Consider the following 17,977-nt stretch of genomic DNA (forward strand, 5'->3'; position numbering starts at 1 on the left):
TATATATATATATATATATATATACCTAGATGTGTCCAGCAGATATGCTGAGAGATTCTGCTCAGCAGAAAATCACGTGAAGGGTGGTGGGTTTGGGCTGGTGTTGCATAGCACATTGCATTTGGAATACATGGGTGAGTGGGCACACATGTATCTTCAGAGCAGTGTCAAGGCACCACTGAGCTGCACCCCTGCCCTCTCCCAATGGCCCCTACTGGGCTGCTTACCTCCTAAGCCACAACTAACAGGCAAAGCCACTGAAAGCGTGCAAATGCCCTCCCTGCTGTCGCAGCCAACTACAGATAACCCAGTATATGGACTTCTAAGGCCCTTGGCTTTTCTTGGTCCTCTCTGCCCGGGAGCAGTTCCTACTCAATCGTCCCTCCTCTTCAAAAGGGTGAGCTAAGATGGGAAGAAGAGAGAGCACCCACAGTAGTCACGGCGCTCCCTTCTGAGTAGCGCTAATTAAAAGTTGGCTGGAAAGTGAGAGAGGCAGTAACTGACTAATGCAGGTTCTGGGGCCTCAGAGGTTATCAAGAGTTGGCTGATGGACAGTTGGGGGCAGAGCGAAAGAGGCTAGTCTCTTCTCGGGAAATGAATTTGGCCAGTAGGGGAAAGAAGGCAAAGTAATGTGTACACTTGAATGAGCTCTTCCCCACAGTTGACTTGCACTCTTAACCTACTTGCTTAGAGATTTTTCTGGCTAAAGCTCCCAGTGGGTCCCTCTCTACATCTGGACTCCTCCCTACCTTGCCACGGGTAGCCTGGGAGACACTGGTGTGGCCACCTGACCTGTGGCTTCTTACTCACTGCTAATTAGAGACCTCATGTTGCCCAAACTCATTCCACCATCCCCTGCAACGCCACTGCCTTCCATAGCTGTCCCTTCCCATCCAAGCTCTGCTCTCGTGCAGCCTGGCGTCCCGCTGACTTGGACATGTGACTGTCTCTTGGACATGTGTCTGTCTCATCCCTAAAGGTCTTCCAACAATATGAAAAGAAATCATTTTACTTCAAAGGATTAAATCAACCCTTTCTCATATTCAGACTTCTGAGGGTAACCTACCTTTCAACTGCTGCCTGCAGTCAATCTAAACCATACTAATCCAATTCAAGGTGATGTGGTCTTTGAGCGCAGAGTGGAGCTTTCCATGCCTGGACCCTTGGCTCCTATTTTTGGTTCTGGCACAGACTCCCTGAGCAACCTGGTACCCACCTTGGAAATCAGTCTCATGATGGAGCAGCTCAGATGTAAGTTTGGCCAACTTGCTCATTCCCCAGAGACGTGGCATGGATCAGAAAATAATTGGAACCAAAACCCCTATTTGGCTTGACATAAATTCGTGTTCATGAGTGGCTAATGAATGGGAACTAAAAGGCTGCTTCCCCAGCCTGTATAGGACTGATGAGGTCATTTGGGACTTGGAGCCTGTAGCAAGCAAAGGAAAGACCGGTCACTACCACCACCACTAACAACTAACCTGGCCCTGCCTGCCTGACCCCTCACCAGCCTGCCTCTGTCCCGAAGGCCTACTACTGGAGGGAGAGCAGCTTGCTGAAGAACCTGTGGGTGTCTCAGAAGAGACAGCAAGCCAGCTTCCCTGGTGACCGCCTCCGTGGCGTGGTGTCCCGCCTCTTCCCCTACAGTAACTACAAGCTGGAGATGGTTGTGGTCAATGGGAGAGGTGACGGGCCTCGCAGTGAGACCAAGGAGTTCACCACCCCAGAAGGAGGTAGGTCTGGCCCGCAGCTCTTCAGGGTGGGGCAGGAGGAGGGCGGCACACACCCCCGGGCCTGGAGAAACTGCAGTGTGGCTCGGCGTGGATGGAACGAGGTGACTTCTGCGAGGCCTCCAGGAGCGGACGACCTGCAAGCTGAGCCACTACAGCCATTCCCAGAGCACCATCACCAAGGTGACCTGCCCTGCCAGGAGGTTGTACCTCAAGAGAAGACCTGTGAGGTCTGCTGACATAATTCCAGACAGGCTATGCAGACTGATCCCCGAGAGCACAGCGGGCACCTGGGCAGCCCCACCACCTTCCGAGGCAGAGGGCAGCACATCCGTCCTGACTGCCTGAAGCCATCTGATTTGTTTGCCAGCACCCAAGACCTTCACGGTTCTCCCCCCGTGTTCTCAAGAAGCTGTCACTGAGATAGTCGGCCTGTGTGTGCGGTGGCTCTGCGGAGGGATGCCCAAGTATAGCCTCGCCTTCCGTAGGTCCATGGTTTGACCTGGCCCTGGGGTCAAACCCCTATTTTCTGTTTCACATAAATTCAAGTTCATGAATTAACAGATGACTGCAAAGCTCCTGGTTCATCTCCTTGTCCTTGCCAGTCTTCTTTTACCTGCTTTGCATCTGTTTCATCCTCCTGTTTCTCCTCCCTGCCTCTTTAACTGCTGTTTTCCCTCTTCTCTTCCTCCTGTCCTCTGTTTTTCCCTCTTGTTCTCTTTATTCCTGTCTTTCCCTCCCCTTGGTTTGGTTTTCATCATTGGCCTCTCCCCAACACTCCTGCCCTTCCACCTTTTCCAGATGTTCCACCCTGGGTTTCTGTCTCCTTACCCCTGAACCCAGCATTCTCAGCTCAGAAGCCTGGACCCAGTGATGAGAATCCTTGTCTGAGGATGGGAAACTGCAGCCTCTGTACAAAACAGCTCTAAGTGGTTCTCTACCTAGGAATGGCTCTGCCCAATTTGGAGGTATCTTTGCAGAATCAGAGCCTAATGTGTGCTGAATCCAGGGTAGTCTCGAGAAAACCTGATTTACTTCTTCCTCTCTTAAACAGCAGAGACTGAGCTATGTTTGTCCTCAGACCTGGAGGCAATGGCATCCTGGATGGGGCAGTGGCCTCCAGTCGTCTCACGGTTCTCCCGGGCTTCGGTTTAGCAGTGTCCAGCACGGGGGTTGTCCAGAGGTCAATGCCTTCATACTTGTGCTTTGTTTTCTGTGTTTTCCTCATCCTCCCTGCCCCTCCCCTTCATCTCCCCTGCTCTCTCCTCCTTCCCCAAGTACCCAGTGCCCCCAGGCGTTTCCGAGTCCGGCAGCCCAACCTGGAGACAATCAACCTGGAATGGGATCACCCAGAGCATCCAAATGGGATCATGCTTGGATACACTCTCAAATACGTGGCCTGTACGTTCTGCCCTTGCCTTTCTTTTAGATAATCTGGGAACCAAAAACCCCATTCTCACCACTTTTCCTAAGGACTCAAGGTAGAAAGCCTGGGGGTGCAGATGGCATTGTGGAGGGATGGAGGGGCCAGTGAAACAGTTCCCAATAGGATTAGGGGAGGAGGTGGGACTCAATCCCTGCTCTCCTTACGTAGCTCTGCCTGCAGGGAGCTTATAGTCTCACTGATGAGACAAAGGAAACTCCAGTCTAATGAGGGAGACAGCCATGACATTCAGGGATCTTATGTAGTCTCCAGCACGTACAAAGTCTAGGGGAGAGAGTTCCTCAGGCTCTGGAGCTTCCACCTGATGCGGTAGACAGTATACTCATGGGAGCCACAGACCGTCAGGACACCCCTTGACAAGTTGTCATTTATGATGAGGCGGCTCCATGTAGAGCTGCCCAGTGACTGTGGGGTGACCCAAATCGGGAGCCTAGGTTGGAAAGACCCCTCCTCAGGAGCTCAACATCACCATGCAGAGACAGGAGTGCCATTGCATTTGAAGCACTTTAGGCCTTCAAAAGTAGGTAACACCTCATTGAGATACTCAAAAGCTGAATGTTGTGTTGTTAGCAATTTTAATAGCCAACTGTGTGCTTGTATGCTGTTCTGAATTGATCTCTGGACCAGACCTGTTCACCCTTTGAGGTCCATTGAATAGGCCTTTTACAAAGGAGGCATTAAGAATCAAAAGGCCTAGTGGCGTTGCCCTAGTTCTATTTGAAAGGAAGAAAGAAAGTGAAGAGAGTTTTATCCTTGTTGAAAGGGCTTAAGAATATAAACTGAATCTTTCTGAATCAGCCACATAACTCTGCAGTGAGCTAGAGACAATGGGATAAGTGAAGAAGGATTAACCCTGGTGCAATCAAAGAGCCGGGAGGGAGTCCTTGCCCAGCCTTTGAACCAAGCCTTTAAGATCACCAGGCAGGTGCCATCATTTCCCTTTCCAGCAAAGCCAGGCAGGTGTTCTCCCTCCAGCTTGCAGGTTATATAACCCATCAATAAATGTTGCTAAAGTTTAATTCCACTTACCTCTCTCTCCCCAGTTAACGGGACCAAAGTGGGAAAGCAGATAGTGGAAAACTTCTCTCCCAATCAGACCAAGTTCACGGTGCAAAGAACGGACCCCGTGTCACGCTACCGCTTTACCCTCAGTGCCAGGACGCAGGTGGGCTCTGGGGAAGCCGTCACGGAGGAGTCACCAGCACCCCCGAATGAAGGTAGGTACTTGGCGGCAGCCCCTAGGGTAAAAGGTCCCAGCTAATTCAGAGGCCTGGAGAAACACACTGAGAGCTGTAGCTGGCTGCCTGGGCAACAGAGGAAATGAGACCGGCAAGTCCTCAAGCCCTCGGTAGGTGAGAACCCGTCTTATGTGTGAGAGGTAGGTGCTGGCATTGAATCTGGAGCTCAGCTCTCCTTGGACACTGTGGTCAGACCTGCGCCCCACTTGCCCTGACTTGCTCAGCCACTTGACATCTATCATCTTTCCTTCTTGTAGAGGAATAAGGAAGAGAGCAGAGTTGATAGATGAGAGAGAGCATAATGAACTCCAAGAACAGTGAGTGTTCACCTCTTCAGGGAGGCAGGAATATGATTGTGAGTGCCCCATGAGGGCTGTGGGGTCAGTCTTCTTTTCTCAAAGGCACCTGGGTTCAAGGAGGCAGGGGAAACTGTCATGACAACACTACTTACCGGCATCGTGAGTAGAGCAGAGAATGTGGTCCCTTCTTGCAGCCTGAATTGGGTGAGTTGTCAGGCTGCAAAGAGGAGGAGGAGTTGGGAAACAGCCCTTTGCCAAGTCAGCTTCACAAAGAGCAAATGAGTTCATCTCCTGGATCCAGGCATCATCTGGTAGCATTTCATCCCCCACCAGAGCTGCACCTGCCTGAGTATTCCACTAGAGGGGGCTCCAGGCTCACCTGCACATGAGCTGGCATCAGTGGAAATGTGCACTCTGGGACCTCTCGAGGAGGCAAGGCTGTACTCAACACTGGCACACCCCCTGGGAAAGGCTGAGGACCTGTGTGCCTCTCCAGAGATACAATGGTCTATTCAACAGCCATTTCTTGAGCACCCACAATGTGAGGTACCAAACACTGCCACACACAAGGGATATACAAAGGTAATAAGTAGCTCTCACCATCTAGAGGGGGAGCCGTCTATATACAAGAATATCTCATTGCATGTCTAAACGAGGAGGCACAGTGGCTGGGCAGAGGAGGGGCTTCATTCTTCACAGGAAGACTCCAGAGAAGAGGTGATGTGAATGGCGCCCTGGAAGCTGATAAGTCATTGTGTCTGATGCTTTCCACAGAAGGCTCAGGGCCCTCGGCTTGGCCCAGGCCCACACAGGGTCTCCTGAGCACCACCCCCACCCGCATTCCCGGAGAGCATCAGTGCTGCCTTCTCTGGGGCTTCCAGGTCACGCTGCATCACCCCGGGCTCCCAGGCAGCTTTGCAAGCTGCCCACATCCTTCCCTGGCCCACCATTCTAGCCAGCAGCCCAGTGCTGAGGCAGAGGAAGAGGGGCCATGCAGAAGTGGAGAAAGGCTGACAGCCCTCCCTGCATCCCTCTCTGGTCTCTTAAACCAGGAGTGAGTCACACAACCAGCTCTCCCTCCTGCTGTCTCCCTCCTGCACTCTCCCAAGCCCCTGGGTACCCAGGAAGTTTTCTTAGGGTGGTGGTGAGGGGGTACTCAGGTTAGTGGCTGATGTGTGTCTGTTACCAAAGACCAGGCTAGGCCATGCCCTTTCTTGATTACTCAATTCTGTAGGTAGATAGACAGCCCCTTCTTCCCTCCCTATCTGTACCCCAATACAGAACATCAGATAAACAAAGCCCCATTGTCCAGCCCCAGTAACCACCACAGGGAATGTTCTGCAGCCCCAGGGGACAAGATGACAAAGAGAGGCTTTTTTCTTAACTTAGGGCCTTGCAGAAAATTCAAGAATTTCACTTAGGGCTCTCAGTCCAAACTTGGGTTTCTAATTTCATAAAGTCCAACTTGAGGGGAAGAACTGGAGTGACGGAATACCAGGACAGGGGCTCCATCCTTCAAAGCTCCCACCTTCCAAGGTTGCGATGGTGTGGGGGCGGGGGCGGCTGAACACACATCCTCTCTCCTGTCCATGCCACTATTCAGCGTCTTCCCCCAAAGACAGGACCATCCTTTTGACAGGAGTTGGTGTTGGTATCCTCCCACACCACCCATCATGGGAGGTCACCAAGCCTGCTCAAAGGTCATGCCAACCTAGCCAGAGCAGGACATGCTATTGAGGACAGAGCGGGGAACACAGTACTCTGAGTGGACTGTCCCTGCTGCCACCTCTTAGCTGTCCAGTCCTTGAATCGAGGTAGAAGCAGTGTGTTAGAAAGGTCTCCGAGGCCCAGGTGGAAAGGTTTCTGTAGGAACATGCCTGCCTCAGGTGGAGATGACCACGAACCCTGAATGCCAGTTGGCACCCTCAGGCCAGCAGCCAGCACCTGGCCACACTGTCTGCATAAGGTTTGGGCTGGAACCTTCTCTGCTTGCTTGTCCCATGGTTTCACTTGTGCTCTGTTTTCTCTTCCCTTTTCCATCCTTTCTCCCTCTGTCTGGCCATCTTGGGTGCTGTGTTCTGAAGCTACTCCAACCGCAGGTACCGTACCAGCAGCGGAGGTAATGGGCATGGCATGGGGCAACGCAGGCGGAGCCCAGCCCAGCCAGGGTGGACAAGGAGGGAGAGGCTTGGGCTGAAAGCATGCTCCAGACTCACCCTTTCAGTGGTCTGGAAGCCAGACTGTCAAGGGGATTGTGTGTGGAGGATGGGACCAGAGGAGAGCAAGCCTGCTCTCCCTGCTTCCAGAACTCTTTGACCCCTGCTGAGAAGGAGGATGGCTCAGCAGGGACCCCACACACACTGGCCCTGACCTGCTTTCTGGTGCTGCAGTTTGATTCTGACACTGAGTAGATTACTTCCCAGGAACCACCTGAGCCCTCGCCTGGGCTTGACATCTCAGTGTCACGTGTCTCAGTGTCCCCAGCTGTGGCCCTAGAAGGCGTGCTGCAGCAGGAGCAGGGACAGCTGACTCCTAGTGGGGCTGCCGTCCCCTGAAAGGGTGAGCGCGCTGTGCATGCCAGCTTTGCATGTTGCATGGGGGCCCAGCACCGGCTCTGCCAGCCACCACAGGCTCTGCTCAGCGAGAGCAAGCAAGCATGGCCTGGATAGGGCCAGGTGCTCCAGTTCCTGGAGTCTCAGCAGGCGCCGTAGGCTGATTATCTCCTCATCCTTCAGAAACCCAGCTTCTCCAAGTCTTTAGCGTTAAGAACAGTCTCCGCTCTCAGGATGTGGGAGGTAGATCTACAGAGAGTGAGAAGCTGGGCAGCTCTGGGCTTAGGCAATGACTTGCTAACCAAGTTCCTCCTCTCTAGTCCTCATGTCATGGGTTTGAGGGCCATCAAAGGGCTCTTCATCACAGGAGGGCTGTCCCCAGGCTGGGGAGACAAGGCAGGGGACCCCAGAGTTCCTTTCCAGGCCCCCCACTGAGCCTGAATTACATCAGATGGGGCATGAGAATAGGATTCACCCTGGCAGAGCAGAGGCTATGAGCAAGCACTCACCAGAGCCTCCTTCCATGACAGGCAGCGGAGGGAGGACTGAGAACCAGGGCAGGAATCTGAGGGTTGGCTAATGAAGGGGATGCCACCTTGCCCAACTGTGTTTCCTCCTCACCTCTGTTTATTCATGCCCACCCCCATCCTAGCTGATTCTATTTCTGTTGCGCACCCTGCTTCCTTCAGTTTGTGTTGTTTTGCAGCCAGATCTGTGGATAGTGAGCTCCCATCAACCTTCCCTCTCTCCCCCAGTCCTCACCCCCACCCCACCCAGTGCCTCCCCACAAGGCCTGAACACCCCTGCAAAGATGTGAGGCAGAGAGGTGATCCCAGGCCTGGGGACCAGGGTGAGAGCCATCCTTACCACACTGGGGGCCTCCCTGACTTCCTGCTTGAAGTTTACATAAGTTTCTCCTCTGACAAAGAGAAAATGCAGGGAGGGCACCAGGAGAATCAGTGGCAAGCTCATTGGTGAGGCAGCTCCCCATCCACCTCCCTCGTTCTGGCACCCTTAGGCAGGCAGCGTGGTGGCAGGCAGTCTGCCTAGTTCAATGGGCATCTGTGCTGGCCTGTTCTGCCCCTCTACTGAGTGAGTGAGAGGTATATTTGCAATCACCCACTTCCTACTTCCCATTTAGAAAAGATCTAAACTCATGTTACGCAGCATGAGCTCACGGTCTCAATCAAATGTTTCCTGGGCTCTGGCTTCCACGTGACACGGCGGTGGAGGCAGATTGCACTTTTTTGGAAATGAGATGTGCTGATAACATCAGCTGTTCTCAGCTTTAAATGCGTAAGAACCTTCTGCACAATGAGCAGGTGCCAAGCAACGAAACTCAGGTTCCATGTTTGTGACGTGGGCCTGGCGTCCAGCCCACTGCTGTCTTCCCTCTCGTCCTCTCCAAACCTGGGCGCTGTGTCCCCAAACTGCTCTGTTCATCTCTCACCCAGTGAAGATAATCCCTGTCATCCACCTGTATCTGCAGTCTCTTAGGATTGCTGCCCATCTGTCTGACAATCTGTGATTTGGCCGGGGTAGTCAACACGCCATGTGGACATTTTTGGACGAAACCTTCCACCTTGGAATGTCTAGGCAGTGTTGTCCTCGTGTTTGACTCAGGGCTCTTGATAGGTGCCCTGCTCTGCAGCAGGTTCTGGGGGCAGAAAGATGAATGACACATGTCATCTCTCCTCAGTGTTCTCGGTCTCCTATATAGTGCTCCCTGAAACCCTCCTGGAAAACCCTTGGCCATGGCGAGGGTACCCCCCAGTGTGCGTTAGGTCACAAACCTGTGAGGTTGACACTGCCATCTAGGAGGGGCCTTGTGCTTCCGGCTCTAGGCCCCTGAGGATCCCCCTTTAGCTAACAGAGGGTCTCTGCCCCCTCTCCTCGGTTACCAGGCCGATGATCTCCACTGAGCGCTGGCCAGGATTGCTTCCAAACCTGTAGCTCCTGTTGTGGCAGGAAATGACATCCTAGCCCAGTCGTGTGTCCGTCCCACCTGGGGCCGCTCTGTTTGTAAGCCCTACTTCTCAGCTTCATTGCTCTTTATCCTTCCCCCACCTCAGCGCTAGGGAATGAAACAATCTGAATCTCCTTTGTCCTGAGCAGTGGAAGGTTCTCCCCATGGACCACTTGTCCTCTCGTTCCTACTCATGCCAGCTCCCTGGCAGCTCACTGCCTGACTCTTCTGCACCTTCCCTCGGAGGCTTTTCTTCTTTCCCCCACCCGTCCTAGCTCTCTGGGGGCCCTGTCCAGCCTTGGGACAATAGACACAGCTAATGAGTGGGTCGGAGATTTGCCAGCAGTGACCTCAGCCAGCTGAGGTTGTAACCTCTATGGTAACTTCGATGGTGGGAGCCCCGGGGAGGCTGCCGGCATGTGGCCCCTTTTCTCTCTCATCTCTTGCTCCCTCTTACTAAGCGTGAGCCAGAGAGGAAGCAGCTAGGTAGCCATCATCAAAGAAAATGCTTCCTTTCTGCCACAATTGGCAGAGTGGCCATCAGGGGAGGGGACAATGCAGTGTAGAAACGTCTTCAGAGCCATCTCTCATCCTTGCCTCTGCCCAGCAGGGCCAGTGAGGAAAATGCTGTCACCTAGGCTCTCTTGACATCTCTGTCCCCCCGCTACTCACTGGAACATCCTGGGAAGCCTGTGCCCCAAACTTTGGCCCCGTTGGGGTATGAGAGAGAGAGAGAAAGAGAGTGTGTGTGTATGTGTGTGTGTGTCTGCGTGTCTGAGGGCCACGGGCCACATGAGACAGTGTATAGTTTTGGGGAAGATGGACTTGGATTCTGGGGCCTGGGGAATGTAGCAGCCACTGCACCTGTGGGAAGGGAGGCCCGTGCCCCTATACTACACGGTATGATGATTCAGGTTAAAAGGGAGTGCTTTCTTTCTTGTTTTGTTTTGAGGCTCAGTCTCGCTCTGTCACCCAGGCTGGAGTGCAATGGCGCGATCTCGGCTCACTGCAACCTCCCCCTACCAACGGTGTTTTCTAATTATGCCTTTCAGATAGTCATGAGAAGGGGCACCTTATGAGCATCTCATTTCTCAGAAACTATTAGAAAATATACTATCAATAAAGAACTATGGCCAGGCATAGCACTTTGGGAGGCTGAGGCCAGAGAATTGCTTGAGCCTAGGAGTTCAAGACCAGCCTGAGTAACCTAACAAAATCCCATCTCTGCAAAAAATACAAAACTTAGCCAGGCATGATGGACCTGTAGCTGGACCTATAGTCCCAGCTACTCGAGAGGCTGAGGTGGGAGGATTGCTTGAGCCTGGGAGATCGAGGCTAGTGAGCAATGATCACACCACTACACTCCAGCCTGGGTGACAGAGCAAGACCCTGTTTCAATTTAAAAAAAAAATCATCCAGGCGTGGTGGCTCGCACTTGTAATCCCAGCCCTTTGGGAGGCCGAAGTGGGTAGATCATGAGGTCAGGAGATCGAGACCATCCTGGCTAACGTGGTAAAACCCCGTCTCTACTAAAAATACAAAAAATTAGCTGGGCATGGTGGCACGCACCTGTAGTCCCAGCTACTCAGGAGGCTAAGGCAGGAGAATCACTTGAACCTGGGAGGCAGTGGGTGCAATGAGCTGAGATTACACTACTGCACTCCAGCCTGGGCGACAGAGCAAGAGTCTGTCTCAAAAAATAAATAAAGAAAGAAAGAAATAGGCTGGGCGCGGTGGCTCACGCCTGTAATCCCAGCACTTTAGGAGGTCAAGTTGGGCAGATCACAAGGTCAGGAGTTCGAGACCAGTTTGGCCAACATAGTGAAACCCCGTCTCTACTAAAAATACAAAAAATTAGCCAGGCGTGGTAGTAGGTGCCTGTAATCCCAGCTACTCGGGAGGCTTCAAGGAGAATTGCTTGAACCTAGGAGGCAGAGGTTGCAGTGAGCCGAGATCACGCCACTGCACTCCAGCCTGGGCAATGGTGCAAGACTTTGTCCAGTAAATAAATAAATAAATAAAATCAGAGCAGCCCTGTCCAAGTAGACAAAATAATTTCTCCAGGTCCGTTCCAGCAGCACAAGCAGCAGAAAGAGCCCACGTATGTCCATGGTCCCGAGCATTGGAGCAGGCCTGGGGGAGAACTGACCTTTGCCGCATGGGTCTTTCAGGCTTTTCCATGTACGTGTGCGCATATGTGTGTGTGTGCATGTGTCAGGGGGTGGGGATAAGTGAACTCCCTCCTGTTGAATATTTAGAGTGCTGAGCTTATCGTCCAGGCCTGAGGCCACCCTGGACTGAATTCAGTCCTGAATAAAGAATGTGACAGGGAGAGTTGCCCCTCCGCTCACTCCTCCCCACGTCACCTGATGTCTGTGGGTTGACCAGGGTTTGGGAAATTTAGTATTGCGAGCTTTGCACTTGCCCAGGAACCTCTGGAACATATGGGTCATGGTCAGCTGCCCAGTGTGAGTTCGGTGGCCAGCACCCTTGGGGCACAGTAGTACCTCTGATCTTACTATAGGGAAGCAGGAGCATTCCCTCCTTCTCCAAAGAGGGACTCGTAATATTGGAGACCTCAGGGAATGAAAGGGCTTCTGTTAGGCAGGCTCAGGCCGAGAAGGCTTAGGATCACTTCACTCTGCCTTGAAAAAACTCTCTGGCAACTCTCTCTCTGGCATCCCTCCCTGCCCTAGCCCCTTTCTCCAGGAGACAGGAGGAATACTAGGCAGGAGATATTATTTTTCTGAGAGATTTGAGGCTGGGTGGGATTCCTTGGGAGTTAGTTAGCTGCCTTTGTTTTAAAGCCCCTGCCTACTACCACATCAGCATTAACTCTTTTAGAAAGTGGACTGTGGTCAGGTCACAGGAGACTGAGTACAAGGAAGAGAGGTGGTCCTGTCTCTACTTGGCCTCTTTATTCTCATACTCTCAGTTTTAGCAAACATCAGGTCTGCAGGTAAAGACAGGGCAGTCCTTTCCATGACCTTCTATAGCAGGAAAGAAAACCTATGAAAAAGTTGTCACATATATCAACTTAGCCCTCCCAAGCTGACCAACATCCAAGTACAGCTTTGGGTGGGAGATGGGTGTCATGAGAAGGTTAGCCCAGATCTGAACCATTCTGTATGCAGAGAAGAACCCAGGGTGTACCTCACTCTGCCCGGGACTCCTCTGTCTACTGTGGGCTGGGAAGATGGTGCTGCCAAGTGCAGGCCACACTGTCATTCCATGAGTGTCCTCTTCCCATGTTCTCATGTGAACAAAGAGCACTTGGGGTGCCTGGACCCAAACTTCCTAGAGAGAAAGGCAGTTACAAGAAGTCACTTTGGATTGGGGTGGTTGCAGGAAGGGCCACCATTGAGCAGAGAAGGGAAAGAGAGGGAGGAGAGGCAGGGGAATGACTGAGGAAGGCCAAGCCGGGAGAGGGCAAGGGCAGCCAGGGCGCCGTGCAAGGGTCACCTGTGCGGAGTGGAGATTGTTCCCTCTCTGTCATCGGGTTCGGGTGGCTGTTTGGGCTCGTGCAGGCATGACAAAGGGTGATTTGGGAGTGGATGGTTGGGAATGGCAGGCCGCCCTATGCCTCTACTGGATGGGGCCCCGCCGCCTGCCCACCTCTAGGCTGGGGCTGCAGGGCTGGACCCAACTGGTACTGCTTGGGCCAGCGTCTGGGTGGCATCGGGCCAGTGTTTGGCCTGGGGCTCCATGCCATCCCTGTGGTCTGAGCGATTCAGCGCGTGTCCCCTTCCCGTCTCATCCTCACACATCCTCAGCTGGGTGCATGCTGGGTGCTTCGAGCCACGCAGACCATGAGAAGAAAATGAAACACACGCAGGGCTTCATTCTCTTCCTCTCCCATGGTTGTGTCTTCCGTTGCTGCGACCCGTCTGACCCAATCCGTTATGCTTGGGGAGGTTCCTGATGACTAAAGCCCCATCTCCTCACCGGGCTGCCTGCCTTGCACGCGGGGGCCGTGTGTCCAGGCTGGGCACAGCCAAACCAACCGGACTCGGCTGTTTTACATTTCCCTCTCAGCTCCTCCCACATTGCCCCCGACTACCGTGGGTGCGACGGGCGCTGTGAGCAGTACCGATGCTACTGCCATTGCTGCCACCACCGAAGTCACAACAGCCCCCATCATCCCAACTGTCGCACCTACCACCATCGCCACCACCACCGTCGCCACAACTACAGCCACTGCCGCCACCACCACCACCACGGAGAGTCCTCCCACCACCACCTCCGGGACTAAGATACACGAATCCGGTACTGCGCATTGCCCATGCTCCCCATCCCCTCCTGGCCCACCTCCCCAGTGCTCTCCAGACGAACCCACAGGATCCCCCCGATAGGAGGTGGGGCCTGGGGTGGTGTTTTACCAGCACCTCCCTTTGTGTTTTCTTTGGAAACTCATCCATGACTAGATGCTCGGTCCAGTAGCCTGGAGGCCCAGATCTCCCCAACCTGGCCCCGACACACATACTCCTTGGGTGGCCCCCCACCATTCAGTACCCCCCATTTTAGCCTCAGATCCCTGTTCCTTACCAGAGGGCCAAGCTCCTTGGGCAGGGCCCCCAGGTTCCAGGTGTCAGGACCTCTGGCTACATGTCAGGCAGTCAGCTCAGGGCCCAGCACTCCAGAAGGAAGACAGTGTGAGGAGGGAAAAGGACCGGACACTGTACAACTGGCCTGTGGGGGTTTCCTGCCCTGGCCATGTCTCAGCCTAGAGGCTGAGCAGCAGGGAGTGGCTGTGCCAGGCAGCTCTGTTCCCAGAACCCCTGCTCCTCCCTTACCTCTCTTCCCGAGAAGAACACTTACAGACTTTGGCAAAGTCAGAGCTTCCAGGAAACTGTATTATTGCCAAGGAGTCCCTTAATGCCCATTCATGTTCCCCATGGCCTCAAATGCAGGCATGGGGGGAAAATTACAGGCATTCTCAAGGCCCCTGGTAAGCATCGATCCCAGGGCCGGTACGCTGAGCCAGGAGACTGCAATGTTCCTGTATCATGCAGCCAGGCCAGGAAGCTCTGTTCTTCCAGTTCGGGGAGCCCCCCGGGGAATTCAGTGATACTTCCAGGCACTGAGATCAGTCTTATTACCTACAAGGGGAGGGTCTATAGCTTCCTGAGCCCACAGGCCAGCTATCAACTCAGCCTGAGGCGGCCAGCAGAGCTGGCAGGAAGCACCCAGAACTCTTCTGCAGCAGCTGTAGAATTGTAGGCCCCACTGGGCACCACCTTTGTCTCCTGAGCAAGTCTCTTCCCCTTCCATGGCCTCCCTTCTCCCACCCTGCTCTGCTTTTCTCGGCCTCCCGAATGAGGATGGAGGTTTAATGGACATGAGAGGATTTTGTTTTTAACTCAATGACATGGAGTTCAGGGAGTGGTCAGGGGAGACGAGATGCACAGCTGCCGTGGGCTCCTGAGACCCTGAAAGTGCTGGTGTGCTTCACGGGCGCCCTCTAGAACTTAACAGACACTCTAGGAAAAAGTCGGCTGAGGAGGAACCTGCCGGGGTATTAGAAGCTACCACCAGCGGGTTGGTGATTGATGTTCTTTGTGGCCATGGTGAGGCATCTTTTTCATTAAAGTGGAGCTTTGTGTCCTGCAAGGGCTATGAGTGCAGAGAAAAGAGGAACCAAAAATGAAGGAAGGAAGTGGAGCTTGCTGCCCCGCGAAGACTTCCTTGCCTTCTGAAAGACCGGCCTCGTTGCCGCGTAGGCCCAGCCCCCCTCCAGACTCTCACTCCCCAAGTTCTGTGTCTGAAACACTGCAGAGCACCTGGCCATGGCCTTGATCTTATCTAGACCTTGGGAACACCCCTCAAACATCCCCACCCCCCTAATTGCGGCGGAATGGCTGTCTAGGACTTTAACAATGAATTTTCACCTTTTTCGCGCCTTATATCTTGGGAAAAGATGTTTCATAAGTTCACTCTTAGGGTGAAATAGGCCTTTTTACTTGTCCTTAGCTTGTCTTTTCAGATTTCAAGGGAGATTCCCTAATTCTTGCATTCTAGGAGTGAGCGAGACAACCCATGCTCCCCTTCCTGACCCTTTCCATGTTTCTAAGGTGTTGCTATCTCACGTTCTTGGTCTGTCTCTTTGAACTTTCGAGTGCTTTTGTGTCATCATCCTGATCTCTCTGTGGCAATGCCTTCCTCCAACTCCCACCTCTAAATCATCTTGGCTTCCCATTGCCTTTTCTAAAAGAATCCCAATCTTCATCACCCTTAAGACAGCCAGATTTGAGTCAATTTCGTATTGGTGGCCAAACTGTTTAAACACAAACTCTCTAGCTATTTACAGAGCTCAGAGCTGAGGAGGAAGGAACTCAAGTCCCCAAATCATGACTAATCATAATTCATTCTCACTAGCAAGAGCCACGAAATTGTAAGGAGCTGGGATTTGGGATGGCTTCAAGTAACCAGGACAATTGAAGCATCTGGCAGACAGGCAAAGAAGCCTACGTTCTGCCCTCCCCACATTGCCATCAATGGAATCACTTCCTTGGCTCCGCACTTAATACAAATCACATTCACCTGGGGCAACCAATGCCTGACAAGGTTGTAGTGCAGAAGGCACCTCTTTGAAGTGAAAACCAGGAGATCTTTTATCACTTCCCCAGCCCTGCAGGCTCAGTCACATGTCAAATAGATAATGAATAAATGCATCACCAATGTACTCTATTCATTTATTTTTGACAAGTGAGGTGGTGACAGTACCCCCTTGCATGCTAATAAAATATACAGAAACCACACTTGTGAAGTCTTTGAAATACAAGCTTCATGCTAGTACTCCACTATTAAATCTTTGCTGGAAAATGGGGTAACCAGACTGCTGGGACTCTTGAAAAATGATTACGTTTGAAGATTAGTGCCATTCTCCTGTACACACGCTACGGTTTCAGACAGCACCATGGCTTTGATAACGTGGCTCCCAGCTCATAGGAGCTTGATAATTAATGTCCTCTATGTTGCCTAGAGATCAGGCGTCAAAATCTTGGTGGTGCTAAGAAGCTGACAGAACAAGATTCTTCTGGTATCTGGATCACTGAGGGCTGGTTGTCAATGAGTTATCTTCTCTTGGTCCCACCCAGTCCACAAGTGGGAGAGGAAGGGTTCATATGGTCTTTGCTTTGGGCCCCTGAGATTCTAGGCTTTAGACAATCTGAGGCTGTTAGACACATCAGCCAGGCTCTCTCTGACCAAGATCAGCCCAAGACCAGCCTCACCTGTCTGGATCACCATTCTATTCCAGCTTCAAAAGCCCATCCTTCCTGCAAATCTCATCAAGACTCTTGGTTTTTAAAGATAACCCTCTCCTTCCTGCAGCACTTCCATGCTTGAAGGGGAAGGGGCTGACACACATCTCCTCTGTGGAGCCTCCTCCTCCTGGCCACACGGCCTTACATGACAAGGGATCTGAAAAGGGAATAAGTCCAGGTTAGAGCCTTAAATGGCACAGATCAAAACCCACTCTTTCTACAAAAGTCAGCCAGGCGTGGTGGCGGGCGCTTGTAATCTCAGCTACTCGGGAGGCTGAGACAGGAGAATCTTTGAACTTGGGAGGTGGAGGTTGCAGTGAGCTGAAATTGCACCACTGCACTCCAGCTTGGGCAACAGAACAAGAGTTGTCTCAAAAAAAAAAAAAAAAAAAAAAAAAAAACCACTCCTTCATTCCTAACCCTACCTGTGTGGACACGTAGACAGTTTCCAGCTCTTCCTCAGAAGTCCTCCCAACTGCACCTGCTTGTCCCTGGACAGCGACCTCTGGCCTGGCCACCAAGGCTGCAGCTTGGAGCTCTGTCAGGACCTGTGCACAGCCATTTCTGACTCTCCCCTTTCCTAGATGATCGTGTGTACGTGTGTGCGTGCGCGAGCGTGGGCATGTGCGTGCATGCACACGCTTGTGTGCATGTGTGTATGTATGTGTCTCCATGTCTCTGGTGCCACTCCCCCCTCATCACTAACTCCTCTTCTAACCCGTCCACCAGCCCCCGATGAGCAGTCCATATGGAACGTCACGGTGCTCCCCAACAGTAAATGGGCCAACATCACCTGGAAGCACAATTTCGGGCCCGGAACTGACTTTGTGGTTGAGTACATTGACAGTAAGCATTGCTGTGCGGGGTGGTGGTGGCGGCAGCGGCGGCGGCAGCAGCGGCGGGTAGTGGTAGATGCCATTAAAGAGATCCTGTAAACTCCCTCAGGCTCAGAGAGGCCTTTTAGCCTGGCTTAATTGTGGCTTAATGAAATCGATATGCACTCAGGTGGCAGTGACGTGGGAGGAGCAGGCTCAAGGAGAAGGAAAGGGGCTTCTCAAGCCATTAGTGGAGGTCTAGGGTTGCATGTCTGTGGAGGACCTGTGTAAAGGGCCCTTCATTCATTTCCTGCCCAGGATGAGGGCTCTGAATAGCCCCCAAATGAGCCAAATCTCTCCTCTGCATTGATCTCCTTAACTCAGGCTCCACTAGACAAGCTGGGCCAGTTCACAGACCTGGGCTACAACCCTGCTTTGCTCCCAGAGCAATGCCAGTGGGCTCCAGTCAGAGCCACAGACCAGAGCCATTTGTCCCAGCTGCTGGCTTGAGCTGAGCTGCTCACCCTTTACTGGAGCTTGGAACCAAGGGGATTCATTGGCCTGCAGAGTGTGGCCTCTGAGTGAAGGTCCCTGTTCCTACGGGGCAAACCCACCATCTTGGCCTCTTTAGTATGTGCTCTAAGCAATTAAGGCAACTAACCCCGTCA

The 17,977-nt window shown here is 52.7% G+C and overlaps 1 protein-coding gene across 20 annotated transcripts in view; it reads left to right on the forward strand.

Annotated features, from left to right (window-relative positions):
- The window catches only part of NFASC (neurofascin), a 204,432-nt gene that overhangs the window by 166,570 nt on the left and 19,885 nt on the right, over positions 1-17,977 (forward strand). For 7 of the 20 annotated variants that reach the window (XM_017525411.2, XM_017525413.2, XM_017525414.2 and 4 more), the window contains 6 exons: positions 1,529-1,733; positions 3,009-3,131; positions 4,218-4,391; positions 6,796-6,810; positions 13,265-13,495; positions 17,224-17,340. In XM_017525411.2, coding sequence (XP_017380900.1) covers positions 1,529-1,733; positions 3,009-3,131; positions 4,218-4,391; positions 6,796-6,810; positions 13,265-13,495; positions 17,224-17,340 — 865 coding nt within the window. The remainder of the gene's footprint in view (positions 1-1,528; positions 1,734-3,008; positions 3,132-4,217; positions 4,392-6,795; positions 6,811-13,264; positions 13,496-17,223; positions 17,341-17,977) is intronic. The other 13 variants (XM_017525422.2, XM_017525424.2, XM_017525425.2 and 10 more) reach the window with 5 other exon arrangements.

This window comes from Cebus imitator, unplaced genomic scaffold (assembly GCF_001604975.1).
Source record: "Cebus imitator isolate Cc_AM_T3 unplaced genomic scaffold, Cebus_imitator-1.0 Scaffold38, whole genome shotgun sequence".
Classification (NCBI taxonomy): Eukaryota; Metazoa; Chordata; class Mammalia; order Primates; family Cebidae; genus Cebus; species Cebus imitator.